A 20,864-nucleotide genomic window follows, 5' to 3' on the forward strand; every position below is an offset into this window, starting at 1 on the left:
TCTAGATAAATTAAAAACACCAGTAAACCTAAAAAAAGACCCACCAAAATATAATACAATTCCACACCCAATCCCCCCGCCCCGACTAATAATCAATTCTAATCCATCATAAATTGATGAAGGTTTTGAAGAAAACCCAACAAAACCTAAAACAAAGAGCATACTTAATATGTAATGTCATAATTTCTACATGGAATTTTAAAAAATTTTTTTTTTAGTTGTAGATGGACACAATACCTTTATTTATTTATTTTTATATGGTGCTAAGGGTCGAACCCAGTGCCTCACATGTGCAAGGCAATTGTTCTATCACTGAGCCACAACTCCAGCCCCTCTATATGGAATTTAACCATGACTAATGACATGAAAAATCATCCTGGCCAGACAGAGAAACACAGGTTAATAATCCCAGCAGTTCGGGAGGCTGAGGCAGTAGGATAGCCAGTTCAAAGTTAGCCTCAGCAAAAACAAGGCACTCGGTGAGACCCTGTCTCTGAATAAAATACAAAATAGGGCTGGGGAAGTGGCTCAGTGGTCAAGTGCCCCTGAGTTCAATCCCTGGTATAAAAAAAAAAAAAAGAATAGAGAGTTTAACTGAATAGAGTAATAAAGCATGTACACACAACCCATCACCCTCTTCAAGTACTATGAATTATAAACTAAAAATTTTGTTTCACCAATGATATAAATAGAGATAAATCATAATAAGGTAAACATACTGGAAAGTATGTTTGGAGTAATCAAAATGTAGCTTAACGATTCAAAGCATCCAGCTTACACCCAGAAGATTTCACACAACTCTGAACATTTTGAACTAATGCTAGCCCACAATCCTCAAAACTCTAATATCACAATTTTATTAAATAAAACATTTACCTATATAAAAGTATAAAATATAGAAATTATCAACTGGAGCTATAGAGATAGTACTGAAGCCAGATTTAAAGTTAGGTAGTCAGTGTAGTTAGGTAAATCGGGTTTAATACCGAGTGAAATCTAAAATGGAGGCCATGCTGAGAATGATTCCAGGAAACGCAGGACAACTCATGGAATGTTAATGAAGTCCTGAAAAGGCCCTAGGCCAAAGTCCACCTCAAAGAAGTGTTAATGAACAGCCCCCAGCAAACTTGAAGGTGCTGACTCAGAAGTCCTTCCTGACCAGATTACTTCTTTGGCCCACCTGTGTCCCACCCCTCAGGCCTTCCAACCTACATTCCATCCCCAAAACTATAAAAATGGGAAACAACCGCACTTCCACAGATTCCACCTCTTGGGTCCCCTTCTTCCTCTGGGAGAAGTCTTTTCTGCTGTCCTTTAATAAACTTCTAATTTCTACTCTGACCTTGCCTCGGCGTGCTTCTTTGGTGTTATTCTTCAACATTGGGGAAGCAAGGACTCGTCACCGGTCAACAGTGGTAACAGTACCATAAGAGAAAGATTACAGAATAATTAAAAGTACAAAAAAGCAAAGACTAAAATTTTTACCTTTTGCATAATAATTTAACCAGAATGAACTTCACAAAAAGAATTTAATCCAAGAACCCAAAACCAGACAAGCTTCTTACCAGCAGCTAAAAGAGCTAATATGTCTATGTAGCAAAATAGAGGAACGACTTATAAGCAGAAGTGAAAAGCCAATATAGCCCAGTGATAACTGGTTGTCCAGGTTAGAATCTTAGTTTGACTTCAAATTTACCTAAAGAACCAACAATCTTAATATAAGTTTAAATGTTATTCGAAAGAGGGACAGCTCTTTAGAAAAAGGAAATAGGAGTAAATCTTAAATTTCCACTGTTGGCCTAAAAGCAGCCACCAATTTAAAAAACATTCAAGCTTAACTAAACTGACTAAACTTACTATTAGTATTTTAATTGACCTACTAATTCTAAACTGGACTAATCTATAAGCTTATAGAAGCAATAATTTTTTTTTGAGAGAGAGAGAGGTGAGAGAGAGAGAGAGACAGAGAGAATTTTTTAATATTTATTTATTTTTAGTTTTTGGCGGACACAATATCTTTGTTGGTATGTGGTGTTGAGGATCGAACCAGGGCCGCATGCATGCCAGGCGAGCGCGCTACCGCTTGAGCCACATCCCCAGCCCCAGCAATAATGTTTATATAAGTAACAATAAATAATTTCTCCCTTGCCACAGTCTGGCTGGGCACAAAATAACTGAGCAGCCAGGAGGCACTTGTAGGTTCAAACAGGAACTCCTTTATTGCCCGAACTCCCACGAACGCCACCCACGTGGCCCTTCCAGGAACACCACACACCAACCGGAACTCCCTCCACCGGAACTTCACCAACCAACACGAACTCTCCAGGAATCCCAGCGAGAGCTCAACGGAACTCAATGGGAACTCTATGGGAACTCTGCAGAACTCAAAAGTAGCAGGCGCCTGAGGCAGCAGGAGCTGCCCTATTGCAGGACAGCAGGGGTCTAATATACAACTGAATACACAGCCTGTTTCAATCCAGCATTATCCAGGCACAGCAATTATACCCAGCTTAACTTAATTATCATCATGTTAATGGCTCTCTGGCGTCATCTCTCAACCATTCCTTCTGGCAAAATGCTAGGGGCCATTCCGACTCGCCTGTGGCTCTCAACACTCCCTGTATAAGTTTATATCAGAATAATTTATTGATAGTTAATGACCTTATAATATAATATGAATAATTCAACCATTATTAATTATATTGTTAACCCAATACTGTGATGCATACAGATTTAAAAATGCAAAAGGAAGGGGCTGAGGCTGTGGCTCAGTGGCAAAGTTGCTTACCTCTCATATGTGAGGCCCTGGGTTCAATTCTCAGCACCACATAAAAATAAATAAATAAAATAAAGATATTGTGTCCATGTAAAACTAAAAAAAAAATTTTTTTAAATGCAAAAGGAACTTGGCAAATATCAACCCCACCTGTTTACCAAAAATATCACTTCTAGCATCAACAGTATTAGAAGCACTGCCTGCCAGTGACACATGTTCAATGGCCACAGTATACTGACTATGCAAAGGTAGCAAAATCCTTTGTTCTTTAAATAAGGACTTGTATGAATGGCTTGACAGGGGTTGACTGTTTCTTACTTTTAATCAGTGAAACTGACTTCCCCATGAAGATACAGGAATAAGTTAATAAGACAATAAGACCCTACGGAGCTTAAATTTATTAGCCTAAGCATTTTAAATCAATTTCTATAAGAAATAAAATTTCACCAATACGCTTGGGGTGACCATGGAGTATAAATTAACCTACAAATCATTATAATCCAGACAAAGCTTGTCCAAATTTAAATTCATCAATTGATCCAAATAATTGACCAATGCCACAAATTACATTAGGGATAACAGTGCAATCCTATTCAAGAGTACATAATCATAATAGGGTTTACAACTTCAATGTTGGATCAGGACATCCAAATGGAATAACCACTATTAATGATTCATTTACTCAACAATTAAAGTCCTACATGATTTAAGACTGGAGAAATCTAGGTCACTTTCAAGATGTTTCTCCCAGTATAAAAGTGCCTTAAAATAACAGATTGAAATAATCTAAATCTAGTATACTATTATATACCCTTCCCTAGAACAGAGTTTGTTAACATGGTAGAGACCCATAACTGTGTAAGATTTAAGACTATAACCAGAGGTTAAATTCCTTATCTTCTTTTTTTTTTTTTTTTGTAATTTTTAGTTGTAGATGAACATACCTTTATTTTGTTTATTTACTTTTTTTTTTTTAATGTGGTGCTAGGGAGTGAACCCAGTGCCTCATGCATGCTAAGCAAACACTCTACCACTGAGCCACAACCCCAGCCCTCAATCCCTTTTCTTAACATGTTACTAGTAAATTCACTTCTCTTATTTATCCCAATTTTACTAGCTATAGCATTCTTGACTTTAATTGAGTAAAAAATATTAAGTTATATACAACTCTAAAAAGTCCCAGATGTTGTCAGACCCTATGGTTTACTTCAATCATTTGCTGATGCAATAAAATTAAAGAACCACTTAAGCCCTTAACATTCTACATCATACTATTAATTATTGTCCCCTCCCTAGCCCTTACCCTGGCATTTATTGAAGCCAGATTTAAAGTCAGGTAGTCAGTGTAGTTAGGTAAATCGGGTCTAATATCCAGTGAAATCTAAAATGGAGGCCATGCTGGGAATGACTCAGGGAAAACACAGGACAATTCATGGAATGATGACGAAGTCCCGAAAAGGCCCTAGGCCAAAGTCCACCTCAAAGAAGTGTTAATAAACAGCCCCCAGCAAACTTAAAGATAGCCCATCACAAAGAAGTGTCCCACCCCTCGAGCTCTCCAACCTACATTTCATCACCAAACCTATAAAAAGGGGAAACAACCGCACTTCCACAGATTCCACCTCTTGGGTCCCCTTCTTCCTCCGGGAGAAGTCTTTTCTGCTGTCCTTTAATAAACTTCTAATTTCTACTCTGACCTTGCCTCGGCGTGCTTCTTTGGTGTTATTCTTCAACATCGGGGAAGCAAGGACTCGTCACCAGTCAACAGCGGTATCATTATGATGTGAATTCCCCTACCCATGCAATACCCCCCTATTATTATAACCATAGGAATATTCTTTTTTTATTTTTTAGTTTTTTCAGTGGATACAACATCTTTATTTTATTTTTATGTGGTGCTGAGAGGGTCGAACCCAGCGCCCCGCGCATGGCAGGCAAGCATGCTACCACTTGAGCCACATCCCCAGCCCAGGAATATTCTTTATTCTTGCAACATCGAGTTTAGCTATTTATGCAATCTTATGATCAGGATGAGCATTTAACTCTAAAAAAATGCCTTAATTGGAGAACTATGAGTTGTAGCACAATCTCTTACAAGGTAACTCTAGCCATTATTCTAGTATCTGTTCTACTAATAAATGGGTCACTTATCAACCCTTATCTCAACCCAACAATATATATGACTACTATTAAGCATCATGACCCCTAGCAATAATATGATTTATCTCAACATTAGCAGAAACAAATAGAGCACCCTTTGATCTGACAGAGGGAGAATCAGAACTGGTATCAGTATTCACCACAGAATATGCTGCAAGACCCTCTGTCCTTTCTTCATAGCTGAATATACTAATATTATCATAATAAATGCTTTAACCACAATCCTTTTCATAGGAGCCTTTTTCAACCCATGAATCTTTGAAACTTTTACATTTAGTTTTGTTATAAAAATCTTAATCCTGACTTCAATATTTTTATGAATTCAAGTATCATATCCATGATTCTGATATGATTAACTCATACTCTTATTATAAAAAACTTTTACCCCTAACACTAGTCTTATGCAAATAACATATGTCCCTACCTATTATTATAGCATGTGTTCCCCCTCAAACTTAAAGAAATATGTCTGATAAAAGAGTTACTTTGATAGAGTAAATAATAGAAGTTTGAGCCCTCCTATTTCTAAAACCATATGTGACCTAACATAAGAACCCAAAATTCTTCGTGCTACCCTATACACCATGTCCTACTAATAAGGTCAGCTAAATAAGCTATCAAGCTCATACCCTAAAAATGTTGGTTTATATCCTTCCCATATTAATTAATCCCTTAACTTCACCTACCATTTATTTTACTTTATTCTCAGGAACACTCATTCAACTTTTTAGTTCCCACTGACTACTCATCTGAGTAGGACTGGAAATAAGCATATTAGCTATTATTCCTATTCTAATTAATAAAGCAAATTTGCAGCCCACAGATGAGCATCAAAATACTTTCTAATTCAAGTCACTGCAACAATAATCTTAATAGCCATAATTATTCTTTTTATAAATACAGGACAGTGAACTTTAATATTTCCAACCAAATTTCATACCTAATATTTGTCACAGTCTTATCAATAAAAATAGGATTAGTCCCATTTCATCTATGAGTGCCTGAAGTTACTCAATGAATTCACTAATATCACGTCTAGTCCTATTAACATGACAAAAAATTGCTCCAGTCTCAATCATATTTCAAATTGCGCCATCAATTAACTTTTCCCTAATAATAGCAATAGCAGTCTTATCTATTATATTAGGGGGCTGAGGAGGACTAAACCAAAATTTAGCATATACATCAATCGCCCATATAGATTGAATAATATGTTATTATAGTTAATCCCACATTAACTATATTTATCTATATTATTCTTACAATCAATATATTTATGTTATTTAATTATAACAAAAAACTACCACCCTGTCATTATCTAGTATATAAAATAGTTCCCTCTACTAATTTTGATAATTCTCATTGTACTCTTATCCCTAGGAGACCTTCCTCCACTAACCAGAGTCACCCCAAAATACATATTGAATAGTTAGAATCAAACAATGATATTATTATCCATACATCTATACAATTACAGCATTACTAAACATGATTCATTTACTCAACATCACTAACTCTATTCCCAGCTCTAGAGATGAAATCTCTATAGAGATAAAATCAATAAGAATGAATAAGTATGAATATGAAAATGTTCAAGAAGGAATATGAATCTGAAGAAGAATATGAACATAAATAATTGCACAAATATGTTCAGGTATATGTATATGAATATATGCATGTGTATATATGAATAGGCATATTAATATGAATGTTTATGAATAGCAATATGAATGTAATGTACAGGTACATAAATATGACTAGGTACATATGAATGTGTATGCATACATGAATACATATGTACATGTGCACATACATATATCTGTACATGTATACATACAGGTATATGAATGTATATAGGAATATGAATATATGTATAAATATAAATATTATATATGTGCACATATTCATGCACACATTCAATTTCATGTACACAAAAAATTGATATGCATATTAATATTTATGTTCATGAATATGAGCATGTACAAATGTGTGAATATGAAATTGTGTATGAATATGTAAACATATATAGATATGGTATGAATATGTACATTTACACATACATTAATATGAAGGTATACATGTACATAAATCTGAATATGTGAATGGACATGTTCCTGTACAAGAAATTGAATATGTGCCTGAATAAGAAAATGTACGTGTACATGAATATGAAAATGTACATGTCTGCATGCATAAATATGAATATGTGCATGGACATGAATGTGTACATGTACACATACAAAAAATATGAATTGCTCACAAATATGTATCTGTACATGAAAATGTCTGAGAACAGGGTCCTACTCCCCCAACCAGGACCTACTCCTATTATGGGGCAGAGGGCATAGATATCAACACCCCTCATCTAGCAGAAGGCACAGTGATCCATTCCTCATACTGAGTGGAAGGCACAGGGGTATAATTCTTCATATGTATATATTCATATGTATACTCATATATATTATATATAGTTATTCATATTCATATATACTCATATATATTCATATACATAGTCATATATAGATGTCTTCTCCTATTTTGTACTTTGAGGGTTGAACTGGAATAGGAGCACATCAGATCAAGTGTACAGAGATTAACTCTCCTCATTGGGTGGAATATGCATCATTCTACTCCACTCACTAGTGGAAAACATGGAGATCTAAACTCCTCATTGGGTGAAGGACACAGAGAGTGACTTTCCAGACTGGGACCTACTCCCTTCATGGGGAGGAGGGCATGGAGATCTCCTCTCCTCAAGTAGTGGAGGGCACATTGACCCATTCTCCATACTGAACAGACAGCACTGGAATCTACTTCCCTGAAGGGGCGGGCACAGGAATACATGCCCCTCATACACACACACACACACACACACACACACCCCCACATGCGCACACATGCGCGCACACACACACATATATACATATTCCTATATATTCATATCAATACATATATTCATGTTCATATTCATATATGTAAATATCAATATATATTAATATTCACATATTATTTATGTATTCATTTTTGTGTTGATATATATTCATACTCACATTCATATATGTATTCATGTATACTCATATTCATATATAGATTCATGCTAACTTATGCTAATTAAGTCATGATGCTTTCGGTTTTTTTTTAATAATGACGTTTTCACTTTTTTTTTAAAGAGAGAGAGAGAGAGAATTTTTTTTTATTTTTTTATTTTATTTTTTTTTTTAGTTTTCGGTGGACACAACATCTTTGTTTGTATGTGGTGCAAACTGGGGCCGCACGCATGCCAGGTGAGCGCGCTACCGCTTGAGCCACATCCCCAGCCCAGTCATGATGCTTTCTGATGCTCCTAATTCATCTCATGGATAACACATCCTCATTTTTTTCCCATGTCCTCTCTTCTCTGAGCTGCTAAGGTCATGCGCAACTAGGGTTATGTATTCATAATAATGGGCCACAGTCACCCTTCAGATAGTGGTCCTGGTGCTTAGATTGAGGTTCTGGGGATAAAGAGTTCTAGAGTCCCAACAGGGTCAGGAGCAGGAACAATCAAGATTAGTCATGTATCTGGGTGCTGTGGCGCACGCCTGTAATCCCAGTGGCTTGGGAGGCTGAGGCAGGAGGATCTCAAGTTCAAAGCCAGCCTTAGCAAAAAAGAGCAAGGCGCTAAGCAACTTAGTGAGACCCTGTCTCTAAATAAAATACAAAATACGGCTGGGGATGTGGCTCAATGGTCAAGTGCCCCAAGCTCAATCCCCAGTACCAAAAATAAAATAAAAATTAGTCATGTATTGCCAGAAACCCTAAAGTATCTGGGAACAATCCAAAGAGTCAAAAGTAGAATGGACATTGGGACAGAGTAGAGCAAGATGAGGCAGGCTGAGCTAGAAGGAGAAGATAGTCATGGAGAATAGATTGGCATGCAAAAATACTTCTGTAAGGATGTCTGTCCTCCAACTATCTGCTCAACTATCTCTCAGACTTGGTGCCACCTTTGTTAGTGGCCTTGTGATTAAGGATTATTGTTTCAAAATAATTTTTCAAAAAAATCTTCTGTAATCCAATCCCCTCATTTTACCTTGAAAAACTTCCCCTTGCCTCAGCCTCTTTGAGCATGCCCATGTTTACTATGGCACACATATTCTCAGAGCAGTGTTCTGCCATTTCTAAATAAACGTGATTACTTTTTGGAGAATCTCTCTCCAATTGTTGTAGTGCTGAGATGCTGCCTTTAGGGGATGAGAAAGGCGAGCCCTGTGCCATGGAGAGGAGCAGTGCTCCCACTGGCCATAAGAGGGCGCGGTCTCCCCATCTCCTACTCTAGCAGCAGCAAGCTTGGACTCTGGCTGCTTTTCACAGATCTGCAAAATCCCAGAAGCAGGATCAGAGCAAGGTGAATGAGACTCTGTCAAGTCTAAGGGCAGGGTCGAATGGTGTCTTTATTTAAGATGTATATACCCTATTCATCGTGGATTTTTTTCTGCACTGATTTTTATTTCTACAAAATATTACATGAGATTATTGACCTTGACTACTGAGTTGTCACTCCCTTAGGTTTTGTTTCTGTACTGACAGATCTATCCATCTGTTCATTGCAACACCACCAGCTCTGGGCCTGCACTTGGTCAGATGAAGTCTGAAGTTACATGGGCCCTTTTCCACCTATAAAGAAAAGCCTTGCAAAAGGAGTTAGTCCTAAGAACCAAATGCCTGCCTATGACATCACTTCATAGCCATCCAGGATGATTTCCAAGTCTTCATCTACAAAATGGAAGTAGCACAATTTATTCTGAAGACAGAATATCAACCTGACTGAGTACCACAAAAGGCCAGGCACTGTGCTGAATCTGCCCTTTAATTATCAACTGGCTAAATCTTCACAAGTTCTACCATTTTAAAGGCGAGGAAATGGACCCAGAGAAGTTTAGTTGTTTTTCCAAGGTCAAACAGCCAGTAAATAGAATCACACATGCTTTAACCTCCAAACCAACATTCTCAACATAGAATGATTCCTGCCCTCCTGGGAAGCATTTATCCACATCTGAAGACATTTTTGGTAGTCTCAACTGAGGGATATACTGGAAACTAGTGGGTAGTTACCAGGAATCCCATTATACATCCTATACTAAGGTCAACCTCTACAACAAAGAATTACCTAGCCCTGCATTTGTAAGTTTTCCATCACTATAACAAACACCTGAGATAATCAATCTATAAAGAGAAAAGGTTTATTTTGGTTCACAATCTGGGGGTCGGGGTTAGCCCCTGGGCAGTTAGCTGTGTTGCTTTTGAGCCTGTGGTGAAGCAGCACATCATGGTAGGACCATGTAGTGGAACAAAGCTGCTCATCTCCTCACTGAGGTGCAAAGAAGAAAGAGGAAGTGATGGATCCTACAGTTCCTTTTGAGGGCACAGCCCCAGAGACTACAACCTCCCATCAGACCCCACCTCCTAAAGTTTCCACCACCTACTAATAGCTGCAAGCTAAGGACTAAGCTTTAACACGTGGACCTTTGAGGACATTCCAGATTCAAGCTGTAGCAGGAACCAAGATGTCAGTAGGGCCAACGGTGAGAAGTCTGCTCTATGCTCTACTCTTGAATCAGGGAGTTAGGGCCAGAATTGGCAATGAGAGCTCCATAAAAGGAGGCACTATTGTGGCTGTTGTCACTGTTGCCTTTTGTGGTGCGTGTGGCAGGTTCCCTCTCCTTACTCAGGGAAGCTGAGTTCCTCTGGCTCAGCACCTATGTGGTGGTGGAGAACTTGGGCTCATTTTTTTTATCCAGTATAGGGATTGAATCCAGGGGTGTTCCACCACTAAGCTACACCCAAGTCTTTTTATTTTATTTTTTCTAGAAATAATCTCACTAAATTGCCCAGGCTGTCCTTGAACTTATAATTCTCCTTGCCTCAGTCTCCCTAGTAGCTGAGATTACAGGCATATACCACCATGCCTAGTATCACCAGCTGGCCAGACTGGCAATATCAGCTGGGTTCAAAGGAGCTGGCTGTATCAACAACTAAAAAAATGGCGAAGAAACCACGCATCACATGAACATACGTTTCTAAGGCATGATGGCTCAGTGACCCAAAGGTCAGCTCCAATGCTGGCAGGAGCAAGAGAGCAAGCACATCCTAAACCTTCTGTTTATTGAGGAAGAGACATTCGAGAAAGTTCCACCCAAATAAGGCAAGGGATTGGGTTTCAAAGGGTGGAGTCTTGTTTAGTGATGTCTTGTGGTCAGCAGATTGACTGACATCCTGGCAAGTCATGCCCATCTCAGGTGCTGTGTGGGATCACAGGCAGAGCGAGAGGAAAGGCACACATACATCGAACAGCCCAATTAGACAGTGACGTCAGGCCAGTACCCTCATAAACTCAAATGTGCATAGCTCACACACACAGCCCATGATGGCTTGCAGACAACCTGGCAAGAACCTGGGTTCTGAAGTCAGAGCATTATATCTTGCGTTCAACAATGATTTAGTGAGCATCTGCTACGTTCCCAACCTGTTCTGGTCAGCATAGACACATGGAGGTTTCTCTACCACCACCACCCCCCAGAGCTACCTAGCAGGGAGATAAGACATTAGGCAAGGAAACATATACATACACACACACACACACACACACACACACACACACACACACACAATGATACATCATGATACATGCCAGGCAGCAGAAGACCTGGGTGCCATAAAATAGAATAAGAGGAGGGAAGACCCTGATGAGCTAAGGGGGCCAGGAAGGCTACTGAGGGAACAACTTAAAGCCAACAAGTGAAAACAGAAGACACGTACAGCACTGCAGGTAGGAGATAACTAAGCAAAGGCCCTGATGTGGGAACTGAAAGCTGGGCAGTGTGAAGGGAGGCACTGGGAAAGGAAGTGGGGAAGGAGTAGAGCACATAGCCTTGACAATGTGGGTAGGTAGGGGCCCCATTAAGGAGCTTAGTTTTTCTATAATAAGAGCCTCTGAAGAATTTTAACTGGAGCAGAGACACATTCAGGCCTGCCCTTCAGAGAATGTCCCTCTTGAGGTTCAGGCATAGTCCCATATAAAAGATGCTGTGTGGGCTTGGGGATGTGGCTCAAGCGGTAGCGCGCTCGCCTGGCATGCGTGCGGCCCGGGTTGGATCCTCAGCACCACATACCAACAAAGATGTTGTGTCCGCCGAGAACTAAAAAATAAATATTAAAAATTCTCTCTCTCACTCTCTCTCCTGTCTCACTCTCTCTTTAAAAAAAAAAAAAAAAAAAAGATGCTGTGTGAGGTTGAAATCCAGAGCCTGTTTCATGAACTGAAAACCCTCATACAAAGGTGAAGTTGTCCCAATTACACAACCTTAAATAATGCACCTTCCTCACCCAGTGCCACAAGCTGGTTGTGAAACGTGACCATGGAGCAATCTGCATGCATTATGAGATTATTGCTGGGGCTCACTCATCATTAGACAGAGGGCAGCACCCGTCACTGGAGACACCTGTTTGGATCACATGGCCCATCCCTGCTAGTAGTGAGGACTTTCCTGTTTCTTTGCTGCTTTTGAATGATTCAGCAGGTGACACTTTTGCTCCTCCTGGACTCTGTATCTTCCTCAGATTCCAAGGTACCCTGTCCACCAGGGCCTGGGCAAATGGCTGTGGCTGCTGGTGATGTTTGGGGTCATGTGTCTTAACTCTCAGCCCTCATTTCTGCCCCTTCACCTAACATGCATAAGACTTACCAACAAGAACAAGAGCTTGAGGCTTTGAGGGGATCTGATTAACCCTGCACAATCAAACATATTTCCCAAGGTGGATGTTGCTCAAAATATTCAAAGCCATCTTGAAGAAAAAAGTACAATAGGACTGGTGATGTGTCTCAGGGGTAGAGCACTCGCTAGCATGTGTGAGGTCCTGGGTTAACCTCCACTAGCCCCGTTGGGGGGAAAGGGGAAGTAGAAGGACAATAAATTTGGAACATCCTGTTTCAACTCATTTAAGCAACTTTTAAAAAATTACAGGTCATCTCAGAACATTTGATGCACTAATAGGCATTGTAAGTCTCTTGAAAGGAGCGATACATATTTATCCTTTATTCCATGAGCATCCTGCACACTAGTGTTTGAAAGTACATGCAGCAGGAAATGTCATGCACAGCCACTAAATGACAGAAGTAAGGAGAGCCTAGAATGGTCTGTGAGGGTCAGGCCAGTGTCTAACTTTCCTCCCAGGTTCTCAGCTGTCAAGGAACCCCGAGTCCCAGCACTAGGACCCAACTTCAGAGCAGGGGGAAGGGCTCCTCTCTCCCTGGGCCCCCAGGACTACCCTGTTCAAAACTTTCTCTCAGTCTTTCTATAATAAGAGCCTCTGAAGAATTTTAACTGGAGCAGAGACACATTTAGGCCTCCACCTTCTCAGTGACTCCTGAGAGCAGGAACTTCCTTTGACTCTGTGGCACCCGGAGACAGAAATGTGTGTTTGCATGGGCATAGTTAGTATGAAAAGCATTTAGCACTTGCTTCTTTCTCTTCAATGACTAAAGTACATGTGTTTGTAAAAAAAAAAAAAAAAAGTCAAACAATATACAAGCTCATATAGTCAAAAGTGGAAGTCCCCCTTTCAGCTCCTTCCCACAGCCTCTCACTCCACAGTGTAGATGGTTCTGAGAAACCTAGCTTGGGGTGGGAGAAGGCCGGTGTGAGTTAGAGGGACTGAGTTCAAATCCCAGTTCTGTCTTGCAGAAGCTTTGTATCCTTGGCACTGGATGAGTATTGGGTGACTTGAAACACAGAAAGCTCTGGACACAGCACCTGCACTGAGTTGGATTCAGTTAAATTTGACTCAGGATTTTCTCTAGAATCCAGGTACCTTTTTTTTTAAAGTTTAATTTTATGCAGTTAGTGTGCCAAGTACAAAATTGTATCCACCTCTTCAGGCTGTTTATGTCAATTTTTTAAGTCCTCAAGGGCATCTTCTAAAGGTTGACTTAATTTTTCAAATTAATATTCAAATTATTAGTTAAGAATTCAAAAACTAATTAGTTGACTCTCTTTATCCTACAGGTTAGCTAATTAATTATTCACTTATTTAGTATAGTACTGGGAATGGATGTAAAACCTCAATTGACTAAGCACCTCAGCCCAGGTTAGCTTGTTTTTTGATGCTAGGAACTACTTCTACAATGACTGTTAAAGATTTGGGCAGGAAGAGAGAAAGTTTTGAACAGCAAAAGAAATGAAAAATCTAATCAGGTTGTCTTTGTGGAAAATTCTGTAAGAATAACTCCAAGCTAGCCTTGGGATTTCCAGACCACTCCCCTGAAGCAAGTGACTGGGGCTGTAGCCATAAATACAGGGCAAAGTGCACTTGCACTGCAAACATAGAACAGTCAGCATTTCAGGCACTCACACCCAGGAATTCTAAAAGATATCCCAAGTAAAGTGCGTGGAAGGTGATTATGATTTACTGAGCCCACGGTGAGATGAAATGGAGCTGCAACCTCAGCTTCTGTCAGTACTCTTACCAAATGCCACACTTGTAGGTTTAGCTTACAAAAGTTCTTATTATTTTTATGAGTCCAACTAAAACTCTGAAGTAAAATAGAAATCGTCCAATTAAATTTAAATTATCTAGCTGCGCATGGTGGCACACTCCTGTAATCCCAGAGGCTCTAGAGGTTAAGGCAAGAGGATTGTGAGTTCAAAGCCAGCCTCAGCAAGGCAAGGCACTGAGTATCTCAGTGAGACCCTGCCTCTAAACAAAATAAAAATATAGGGCCAGGGATGTGGATCAGTGATCGAGTGCCCCTGAGTTCAATCCCCAGTGCAAAAACAAACAAACAAACAAAAATTAAATTATCTAAAATTTTAATCTATATACCATTTTGTGTTTTTATTTGCTAAATCTGGAAACCCTAAACCCCATAACTTAAACAATTACTTTCAAGCAGTTTTGGACCTATTTACAAACACTCAAAATTTCTTTTACAGATTTAATATGGCCTATCTTTCTTACTTTTTAAAGTTTTTCAATTGTTTGAGCTAACAAGTGTTTAAAAGTCACCTTTTTTTGGTACTAAATATGTCTAAGTCTAATAAATTAATCTGCAAAGATAGTACTAACCAAAGTCCTTAAAAATGTTTCAGATCTGTACATAAACTTGGCAAGGTTCCAACTTAAAAAGTCACAAATCTAGCCAGGTGTGAGGTACACACCTATTATCCCACTAGCTTGTGAGGCTGAGACAAAAGAATTGAGAGTTCAAAGTTAGCCTCAGCAAAAAAAAAATGAGGTGCTAAGCTACTCAGTTAGACCCTGTCTCTACATAAAATACAAAATAAAACTAAGGATGGGGTTCAGTGGTTGAGTACCCCTGAGTTCAATCCCCCCCCAAAAAAACAAATAAAAATTAAAAATAAATAAATGTCACAAATCTAATAATTCATCCACCTAATTGCACACTTTATATTGTATTTCAAAATTGTCAACTTAACAGGCCAAAAATTTCTCAGATGTTATATAAGTTCTTAAGATACACATGTACAAATAGGAAAAGAAGAACTCAAACTATCACTATTTGCTGATAGCATAATTCTATATTTATAAGATCCCCAAAATTCCACCAGAATTGTTCTAGAACTAATAAGTGAATTCAGAAAAGTAGCAGGATATAAAATTAACACCCCCATAAATAAAATGCATTCCTATATTTCAGTGATGAAGTCACTGAAAGAGAAATCAGGAAAACACACCATTCACAATAGTCTCAAATAAAATATTTGGGAATCAATCTAACAAAAGAAGTGAAAAACCTCTACAAAGAAAACTACAGAACACTAAAGAAAGAAATTAAAGAAAATCTTAGAAGATGGATAGATTTCCTATGCTCTTGAATAGGCAAAATTAACATTGTCAAAATGGCCATACTACCAAAACTGTTATACAGATCTAATACAATTCCTATTAAAATCCCAATGACATTATTCTAGAAATAGAAAAAGTAATCATAAAATTCATTTGGAAAAATAAGAGACCCAGAATAGCCAAAGCAATCCTTAGCAAGAAAAATGAAGCAGGAGGCATCACAATACCAGAACTTAAATTATACTACAGAGCCATAGTAACACAAATGGCATGGTATTAGCACCAAAACAGATAAGTAGACCAGGGAACAGAATAGAAGGTACAGAAACAAACCCACATAAATACAGTTAGCTCATACTAGACAAAGGCACCAAAAACATTCATTGGAGAAAAAAATAGCCTCTTCAATAAAAGGTGGTGGCAAAACGTAAATCCATATGTAGCAAAATGAAATTAAACCCCTCTTGCCCAGCACAAAAATCAACTCAACGTAGATCAAAGACTTAGGCACTAGAACAGAGACAATGCAATTAACAGAAGGAAAAAGTAGGCCCATGTCAGTTTAGGAACTGACTTTCTTAGCAAGACTCCTAAAGTGCAAGAAAAAAAATCAAGAATCAACAAATGGGATGGAATCAAACTAAAAAGCTTCTTTTCGGGACTGGGGTTGTGGCTCAGTGGTAGAGTGCTTGCCTTCATGTGTAAGGCATTGGGTTCAATCATCAGCACCACATAAAAATAAATAAAGGAAGGAAGGAAGGAAGAAAGAATTAATATAACCCAAGGTACTGAGGTTATAGCTCAGCGGTAGAGTGCTCACCTAGCACGTATGAGGCACTGGGTTCGATCCTCAGCACCACATAAAAATAAATAAAATAAATAAAGATATTTTGTCCATCTTAAAAACAAAAGAAAGAAAGAATATAACCTGATATTTTTTTTTAAAAAAATCTTGCAGCAAAGGAAACAATCAATAATGTGAAGAGAGAGCCTACAGAATGGGAAAAATTTTTTACTTCATGCACCTCAGATAGACCATCAATCTCCTGGATATATAAAAAACTCAAAAAAACTTAACACCAGAAAAACAAATAACCCAATCAATAAATGGGCTAAGGAACTGAACAGACACTTCACAGAAGAAGAAAGATAATCAATCAAAGACATTAAAAAATGTTCAACATCTCTAGCAATTAGAGAAATACAAATCAAAACTACAGAGATTCCATCTTACTCCAGTCAGAATGGCAATCATCAATAATACAAGCAACATAAATGTTGGCGACAACGTGGAGAAAAAGGTACACTCATACATTGCTGGTTGGACTTCAAATTGGTGCAACCATTATGGAAAGCAATATAGAGGTTACTCAGAAAACTTGGAATGAAATCACAATTTGACGCTGTCATCCCACTCCTAGGTTTGTACCCAAATGACTTAAAATCAGCATCCTATCAATATTTATAGCAGCTCAATCACAATAGCTAAGCTATGAAACAAACCTAGGTGCTCTTCAAAAGATGAATGGATAAAGAAGCTGTGGTATATATACACAAAGGAATATTATTCATCCTTAAAGAAGAATGAAATTATGACATTTGCCAGTGAATAAATGGAACTGGAGAATATTATGCTAAACGAAATAAACCAATCCCCAAAGAACCAAAGGTCAAATGGATGCTAATTTACAATAAGCAGGGAGAAGAGATAGAGGTATTTTGGACTAGACAGAGGGGAGTGAAGGCAGGGGAGGGGGCATGGTGGTAGGAATGATAGTAGAACAAATTGGACATTATTACTCTATGTGCATGTATGATTACATGACCCATGTAACTCTACATCATGTACAACCAGATGAATGAGAAGCTATACTCCATTTATGTCTGATGTGCCAAAATGCATTCTACTATCATGTATAACTAATTAGAACAACAAAAAAAATACACATGTACATGTTCCACCTTTTTATGAGGGTGGGCACTAGGGAGCAAACCCAGGAGCATTTTACCACTGAGCTACATCCCCAGCCATTGTATTTCATTTTGAGACAGGGTCTCACTAAGTTATCAAAGCTGGCACCAAACTTGTAATCCTCCTGCCTCAGTGTCCTGAGTTGTTAGGATTGCAGGGGTACACCAGATTTCATCTTTAAATGCAAAAGCTTGTATTATGATTGAGTCTCTTGAGCATTTTTACACTTAATTCTATATCTTCCTCTGGCTGGAAGAAATCCATTCATGGAGGGAGATACTTAACCACCCAATTAAATTAACGAGAGCTACTTCTTACCAGAGACTCAAAAACGCCTGAGGTTGAAGTTGAAAACAGTGGGGAAATTCATCTTATCCAAGAGCTCAAGAAAACCATTGTCTCCTTCCATGTACAGTTCAGATTCTCTCTTAGATATCCTGGGCATGAGTGGCCTTCTGAATGCTGACTGATGTCATGTTTGCAACCTTCATATGCTTTTCCCTGTGGCTATAGTCACAGCCCTGCCAATTCAGAGGGATGGTCTGGAGAGCCCAAGGTTAGCTTTGAGTTATTCTCATTCTCTATCTTTTTCTTGCAGAATTGTCCTTGCCAAACTTCACAAATATAACCTGGGTAGATTTATATTTCCTTTGCTTTTCAGATCTTTGTATCTTCCTGCCCAAACTCTAAGAAAGTTTGGGCCTTTTTTTTTTTTTTTTGGTACTGGGGATTGAATTCAGGGAGCACTCAATCACTGAGCCACATTACCAGCCCCATTTTGTATTTTATTTAGAGATAGGTCTCACTGAGTTGTTTAGTGCTTCGCCATTGCTGAGGCTGGCTTTGAACTCGCAATCCTTCTGCCTCAGCCTCCCGAGCCACTAGTATTACAGGTGTGCTCCACTACGCCCAGATGAAAGTCTATAATTCTTGCAGAACTTTTCTTTCTTGGGGTCAAAGAACATCCCACAAACATTAAAGTAATATCAGGCTTAAACAGGCTATTTGTCCTTGAAGTCCAAGGATATTTTACTGGCCCATCCTAGCAGATCAGCATTGCCATCCCTGGCAACACACTGTGTTAAGTTGTGCATAGTAAAATTGCCTTAAAAATTATGTCATTCAAATAATTTGAGTTTAATTTATGCCCATCAGGGTATTTAGAGAATAACTGCCTGGGTGTATCTAGGGACAGCTGGCCACCAAATCCCAATGATTCATATAAAACTCGGCAGGATTTCCCACTGCCCACTGCCTCATTGTTCCCCAGAAGGCTCCTCTGCCCCAGGTGCCTCTGGGTAGACTGCTTCCAAGTTGATGAACTGTCAGGGAAAGGTCCATAGCATGCATCCACAGCAGAGAAAACCAGTGGTCAGAGCTGGCTCTGGTCTAGATAGGAGTGACTTTGTAGAGGATGGTGCCTAAAATAGGCATGCCAGTTTTCTCACCAAGGTGACAATAACAGGGGCTCCTAAAAGGCTAGCCCAGTATCTTCATTTCCTTGGGGATTGAAACACATGATCTTCAGTTCCTCAGAGAAGTGAAAGTAGCAAAGAGGAATCCAGTCATTCCTGTTATCCACAGGCTTAATAAGTCAAGTGTGCCGGGAGGTGGCGGAAGCCTGCACTCCCAGCACTGCTGTCTTCTCACCCAGCCTGAAGCCAGGATGTCCCTGAGTCTGTCCACCCTGCTGCTTCTCCTCCTCACCCTCGACAGTTCCCTGGCCCTGAGGCTCTGTTCCTTCAACGTGAGATCCTTTGGGCAAAGCAAGAAGGAAAACCAAAATGCCATGGATGTCATTGTGAAGGTGAGCCCCTATTCCCATCAGTGGGATCCTGGACATGCCTCATGCCCTCTCCTCTGTCTTCAGACTTTAGGAGACTCTGAAGGAATTTAAACTTTGCCTTCAGGGTGAAGGTAGCAGGTGGCTTGGAATTGGTATTGATAAGAATAGCAGTCGTCACAATAACCACTTCTTCACCTCTTAGTACCTCCTGTCATCATCTTAAAATCTTAAAACAAGGCTGATAACAGTGCCTCCCATAGGAGCACTCCACTGCCTGCCCCCCCTGAACAGGTAAATGTAAAGCCTATTAATACAGGTATCTGGCTCGTAGTAAATTACAGAAAAGGATTGACTGGCTAGGATGATTTTAGGACCAGTTATTGAATGATTGTGTCAGGCACTGTAAATACATGATTTTATTTCATCATGAGCAAGGATTATTATTCCCCATGCAGAGATGATGAACAAAGAAAGGTGAAGCAGCACCAACAGCTGGTGAGTGGGAGAGGGAGCTGGGATGCCAGCCCAGCCTGGTCTTCCAGACCATCCATGAAGTATACTTTCTGATTTCCTCCCAACTCTCAATTCTGTTCTTTCTCTGCACTTAGATAATGCTGTCCTTGGTAACATGGCCAGTATTTGCAGATGCCACAAATCACAGTTCTCTAAAGTCAGTTTATTCTTTGTTGGACAGGTTAATTTTGTTGTTGTTGTTTTTATGCTGGGACTAAATTGTTTCCCAGGACTCTGGTGTGGTGGTTATTGCTTTAAAAAACCTAGAGGTGGGCTGAGGCTGTGGCTCAGTGGCAGAGCACTCGCTGCACACATGTGAGGCACTCAGTTCGATCCTCAGCACCACATAAAAATAAACAAACAAAATAAAGATATTGTGTCCATATATAACTAAATATATATGTATATATTTAAAATGTAAATATGTATATATTTTAAAACAAAAAAAAACCCAGAGGCCCCATGGTGTGGTGGGAGGGCAAAGAGCCCTAGGTTCAGATCCCACCTGTCAGGTGCAAGAGCTCTGGAGTCCCTTCACCTTCCTCAGCTTCCAGGCCTTTCCCATAAAATGAGGCTGTACCACCTACAGCACCAGCACCAGCTGGTTGAGAATTCAGGGGGGTAAGACCCCCAGCATAGACTGCCACAGGCAAGTGTTTGTGTTGTCAGGAGAGATAGTGTTGACATACTCTGTTCTTCCTTTGATGGTCCTCAACCCTGGTCAGCCCTGTCCCTTGAATGGTACCTGGGGACCTCTAGACGTTGTTTAAACAGGACAGTTGTGCCAAGCCTGTGGGAGCCAGGACATGTGG

The 20,864-nt window shown here is 39.4% G+C and overlaps 1 protein-coding gene across 1 annotated transcript in view; it reads left to right on the plus strand.

Moving 5' to 3' along the window:
* Positions 1–20,864, plus strand: part of DNASE1L3 (deoxyribonuclease 1L3) — a 76,392-nt gene that overhangs the window by 23,682 nt on the left and 31,846 nt on the right. The window contains exon 3 of the mRNA XM_081283823.1: positions 19,338–19,560. Coding sequence (XP_081139949.1) covers positions 19,338–19,560 — 223 coding nt within the window. The remainder of the gene's footprint in view (positions 1–19,337; positions 19,561–20,864) is intronic.

This window comes from Spermophilus citellus, assembly GCF_964194105.1.
Source record: "Spermophilus citellus genome assembly, chromosome: 3".
Classification (NCBI taxonomy): Eukaryota; Metazoa; Chordata; class Mammalia; order Rodentia; family Sciuridae; genus Spermophilus; species Spermophilus citellus.